Source organism: Lethenteron reissneri, chromosome 36 (assembly GCF_015708825.2).
Source record: "Lethenteron reissneri isolate LAM-NWPU_2019-01 chromosome 36, ASM1570882v1, whole genome shotgun sequence".
In the NCBI taxonomy this organism is placed as follows: Eukaryota; Metazoa; Chordata; class Hyperoartia; order Petromyzontiformes; family Petromyzontidae; genus Lethenteron; species Lethenteron reissneri.
In genome coordinates this window covers 12,172,929-12,178,337 of record NC_083814.1, presented here as the reverse complement: position 1 = coordinate 12,178,337, position 5,409 = coordinate 12,172,929, and the positions used below count along the sequence as shown (strand labels likewise).

At 61.8% G+C, this 5,409-nt stretch overlaps 1 protein-coding gene across 1 annotated transcript; it reads right to left on the bottom strand.

Annotated features, from left to right (window-relative positions):
• Positions 1–1,300: 1,300 nt before the first annotated feature.
• Positions 1,301–5,121, bottom strand: NPPC (natriuretic peptide C). Its single transcript, XM_061565988.1, has 3 exons — positions 4,583–5,121; positions 3,130–3,541; positions 1,301–1,775 (listed from the first exon to the last, which is right to left on the bottom strand). The coding sequence occupies exons 1-2, from the start codon at positions 4,700–4,702 to the stop codon at positions 3,188–3,190; spliced, it is 474 nt and encodes a 157-aa protein (XP_061421972.1). The 5' UTR covers positions 4,703–5,121; the 3' UTR covers positions 1,301–1,775; positions 3,130–3,187.
• Positions 5,122–5,409: the final 288 nt, after the last annotated feature.

Sequence of the window (5,409 nt, the reverse complement as noted above, 5' to 3'; positions counted from 1 at the left end):
GCCACGTGGTGATTTGCCGACCAGTGAAGGGTCTATCGAGCTCAGCTCAAGCCTGCCGTGGATCACGTGACTTCTGTGTGGTCACCCCCCCCCCCCCCCCTCTGAACCCCTGAACCTTCCGCGCCGCCCACTGTGAGAACAGACGCTCCTTCCGTCTCTCTTGTCTTCCCTCTCTCATCATCATCCTCGTCATCTCGGCTCGGTCCTTCCCCCCCTCCTCCTCTTCCCCCCCCCCCCCTTCACCTCCTCCCCCCCCCCCCTTCACCTCCTCCTCTCCCCCCCCCCCCCTTCACCTCCTCCCCTCCCGGCCCCAGCGCTCCTCTCTCCCCGCTCCCCATCTTGAGCCGTACCCCCCCTCCCCTCCTCCTCTTTGTCCGTCTCGGGGACTCCCGCCCCGAACTCCCTCCTTCCCTTTCACCTTTCCCCGTCTGCCCCCCCCCCCCCCCCACACACACAATGACCTTGACTCTAATCCCCTTCCCATGGTGTTCCACGGGTAAAACAAGTTTTAGGTTTTACCAAAATCCAATTGCAAAATCGATAAACCGGTTCTGAAAGTCGAATACCGGTAATCGATTTTGAAAACGGCTACCGGTTCAACAACGCTCGTGTGTGTGTGCGTGTGACTGTGTGTGTTGGCTGGGCCATGTAGCCCGCATGCCCAGCCACCGCATGCCTAAACAGTGTTTGTTTGGCCGGATCGAGGGGGCTAAACGGGCTAAAGAAGAGATGGAGTTATGTGGTACAGGAGGACGTGGAGCTGAGTGGACTTGCCGATGACTGGTACCAGCGGTGTCAAGATCGGCCTCTGTGGAGGAGGCTCGTGAAGGACGCTACTGGGCAGTTGGAGGCAGTCGCCCTCCAACAACAACGGAGGGTGGAGGAGCGACGCTCACAACAACGAGCGGAGCGCCGGATGGTTAAAGCACAGCAAGTTGACAGAGTAGGGGGCACAGGTGGTGCATCAGCCACTCATCTCAATCGACCCGTGGCACCTCCTGCCGGCGGGCGTTCGACACTTCACGTGGCCTCAACGTGCACATGGCCTGGCACGAGCGTCGTGGTGACGTCACCGCCACTTAGTGGCGAATGTTGTTGTGTGTGTGTACGTGTGACTGTGTGTGTGCGCGCACGTGGGGCTGTGTGTGTGTATGCACGTGTGACTGTGTGCACGTGTGGCTGTGTGTGTGTATGCACGTGTGACTGTGTGCACGTGTGGCTGTGTGTGTGTGTGCACCTGTGGCTGTGTGTGTGTATGCACGTGTGCAATCAGCGAACAGACCGAGTCTCACTCATGATCATCATCAGCAGCAGTACAGGAGACTTTATTTAAGATACGTCCTACGGAACACAGCGTAGCGGTGCGTACGGGTTGCCTACTGCACGGGGGCGTCTATATACACAATCATATAAATAAGACTCGACACGGGGCGCAGGAGAAACAACTCAACAACCAAATATAAATACAGCAAATAAATACATCTGAGCACTGTACACGCCGGGCGACGCATGTAAACGCGAGGGGGCGGGGCCAGGTGAGCGAGGGGGCGGGGCCAGGTGAGCGAGGGGGCGGGGCCAGGTGAGCGAGGGGGCGGGGCCAGGTGAGCGAGGGTTGTTGGGCCAGGTGAGCGAGGGGGCGGGGCCAGGTGAGCGAGGGGGCGGGGCCAGGTGAGCGAGGGGGCGGGGCCAGGTGAGCGAGGGGGCGGGGCCAGGTGTCGCGGAGTTGCGGGAGGCGGCTTGGTCATGTGACTCGAGTTGCGGTCCGAGCCGTGAACCTGGGAGGTGAGAGGAAGAGGGCAGCGAGGTCAAGGTCGAGGTCAAGGTCAGGTCACGGAGTATAACAACACAAACAAAGGTGCCCCATATTGACAAACAAACTGTTGGGGCAAGTGCCGCTAGCGAACATCTGCTGAGGTCGGGCACGGCACACGAGGGGCGTGGTGTAACCAGCACCATGCCCGGCCGCCTTTGTCTCCAAATATTTACACACGGCACCAGGTACTCATTTAAGGCTGAGCCAGCCTAGGAGAAGGCCGCAATCGGCTAAGATATCATCACCTATGCGTACATCCACATCTATACACCACACAGGTATAATAAGCTCACACAGGTGCACACACACAAACACGATTACATAGTGTACACCTACACATCAGCGTACGTAGTGACAGAATATACAATCTACAAAGATCCCCATTATACACGCGAAGACTGTTGGGGCAAGTGCTGTTAGCGAGCACCTATGAAGGCCGGAATAGCGCATGAAGGATGGCGTTGCCAGCACCACGCTCAGACGCCTTTGTCTTCCCAGCGCTGTTGTTTAAAGACCGCACGAGGCATTCATTTAAGGCTGAGTCGACCAGAGGGAGGCCCAGCGCCGATTCAACTATAACTCGCCACTGACGTGAGCCGTGGTCGGGAATCGAACTTGGGTTCGTAGGGCATTGCGCAAGCCACTGCGGCCGATGCTTCCCATAATATAGAGACACATATCACCCGTGTAGCCGACAGGGAATGTTGGGACAAGTGCTGTTCGCGAGAACCTATTAAGTGCGGCACTACAGTCGAGGGGGTAGGTGGCCAGCACCAGGCCCAGCCGCATTTGTCTCCCCAATGCTGATGTCAACACACCGCACCAGAATCAGAACCGTCAACCTACTCGGTCGACCCATGGGAGGCCCAGGACCGGTTCGAATTGAAGTCTGTGGGTTCCTCGGGTCATCATGCTAACCACTGCGTCACCGCTCCCCAAATACATATACTGTATGTACACATACATGTACTGTATATACATATACACACACAAACATCACACACCCATATTCAGCACACACGCCGACACATCAAAGACAATGGCTTTTCTGATCACTGTCCACCTCACGGCCCCATCCTTCCCATCACCCTCTCACCCCCCCATATCCCACTGCCCTATCCCCCTCCCCATCACCCCTCTCACCCCCCCCCCCCCCCCCATATCCCACTGCCCTATCCCCCTCGCCATCACCCCTCTCAGCTCACTGCCCCATCCTCCCCATCGCCCCTCTCACCCCCCCCCCCCGCCCTATACCCCAGTGCCCCGTCCTCCCCCTTCCTTCCCCGGCGCGCGCCCCGTCCCCGCTCTCATCTCACCGTCGGGCGACTTGGCGGAGGTTGCGGGGCGAGGGGGGTGGTGGTTCGAGTCGCGGCTCTAGCAGCCGAGGCCGCTGAGGGCCCCGATGCGGTCGAGCTTTCCGCCGAAGCAGCCCTTGCCGGGCCCCTTCTTCGTGCGGCCCTTGAAGCGCCGTTGGTTGCTCACGAAGTCGTTGAAGAGACGCAGCCACACGCCGCTCGACACGGGCTCCAGCTCCCCGCCCGCCAGGTCCCGCGACGCCCGCGGTGGGGGCAGCCCTGCCCCCGTGCCCCCCAGCTCACTGACCAGGCCCCCCACGAGATCTCCCAGCTCCTCGTCCGTGTCGCCAAGATCGCCGCCGAGAGAGGAGGAGGAGGCCGCGCCTCCATCGGCTCCCGCGGAGGAGTCTCCGTCCAGGATCTCGCTGAGCACCTGCGCGGGGCAGAGAGAGAGATGGGGACGAGGAGGAGGGAAGAGGAGAAGGAGGTGGCGATAGAGGGGAGGCATAGGAGGATGTGAGGGGAAGGATGGAGGAAGAATGGAGAGGAAGAGGTAGCGGTGAGGAGGAGGAGGGGGAGCGGAAGATCAGGAGATGAAGGAGAGTAGGGGAGGGTTTGGTTAGAGTCTATTCATTCTCACGGCGAGTGGGGGAACTCGGGTGCTCGAAGCGTCAGTGGCAGCTCTTATGCTGCTGTTTGGGTTTGGTCTTCGGGACGGCGTTGGCGTTGGGGCGACTGTCGGGGTTTATTTAGCGCGAGTGTCGGGACGAGTCACGGAGCGAACTCGCCGCTGCTGCGACTCCCTCCTGGCGAAGGCGCCGCTCAACTGGTGGCACCAGAGTTTGATCCCAGCGGCTCAGCGCCGTTAGAACCCACGGCTCCCCCCTCCCCCCCAAACCCCCACCCCCACCCACCCCGCGACGCGCAGGTGCCGGGGCGGAGGGAGGGTCACCGACAGGTGTGCGCGCCCCACCCCCCGCTCCGACCCACCCCGACAGGTGAGGCAGTGCCCGAGAGTGATCGTGCGGCGAGGATTGGCGGATCAGTGTGTGCAGTGGCCTTTTCCTCGCGTCTCCGCGTCTCCCCGTGCCCTCGTGTGTCCTCGTGTGCCCTCGTGTGTCCTCCTGCGTGTCCTGGGTCCCCGTGTCTTCTTGTGTCCCACGCCGTCGTTTCGCCGCGTGTGTCGTGTCCCCCGTGTCTCCCCGCGTCTCCCCGCGTGCCGCTGTGTGTCCTGGAGTCTCCCCGTGCCGCTCCACGTCTCCCTCCGTGTTACCTGTCCCCCCGTAACTCTCCGTTTCTCTCCGTTTCTCTCTCCCCGCGTCTCCCGGCTAGCCGCCCCACGTCTCCCCGCGTGTTCCCATCAAACCTCGTGTTCCGTGTCTCGCACATGAACCCGTTGCCCCCCCCCCCCCCCCGACCCAGTGCCGTCCACGTGCGGTGTCCCCCGTGCCCTTGACCCGTGGCTCTCGCCTACCTGGAGCGCGTGTCTCGCGTCCCGGGGCGGCGCGGCCGCCACCGGCCCGAGCGTCACGACTGCGAGGAGCACCGCGGCGGCAGTGGCCCAGACGACGGAGAGACGAGGCGAGGGATGCATGGCGGGACTCGTCGGTGACTCGCGGCGGCGGAGGAGAACTTCAGTGATCCGAAGAGACGCGGAGACTCGAGAATGTTAAAGACGCGAGAGAGTTTCTCGGTGCACTGTGGAGACGGTGGTGGTGGTGGTGGAGGGAGCTACACGAAGACTTCGCGGACTCGATGAGGAGTCGGAGGAGTCGGAGAGAATCGAGGAGAGGCGCTGCTTCTGAAGGACCGTGGCGATGCGCGCGCTTTTATAGAGCGGCCAGCGGGGACGCGAGTGGTAGGGGGGGGGGTGATGTCACCCCCACTCCTGCCGCTCCCTCCCCCAGCCCCTCCCCTCATCACCCACTACTCGCTACCCCCTCCACCACCCCCACCATCCATAGATCCCTCCCTCCCCCACTCCCTCTCACCCCCCTCCTCCCTCCCTCGAGAGGCTCCTTCCTCCGCTCCGCGACCCCGCGACGGCTCCAGGTGAGACGCACCTGCGGGGGAGAGCGGGGGAGGCGTGACGGGGTCGAGGTCGCGCGGCAAGATTCGCGTGTTAATAAGACGTTGGGTTGGGTGGAACTCGAGGTTGAGTGGAACACTGAGTTGAGTGGGACTCGGGGTTGAGTGGAACTCGGGGTTGAGTGAAATACGGAGTTGAGTGGGACTCAACTGAGTTGAGTGTAACTCGGGGTTGAGTGAAATACGGAGTTGAGTTGAAGTCGGGGTTGAGTG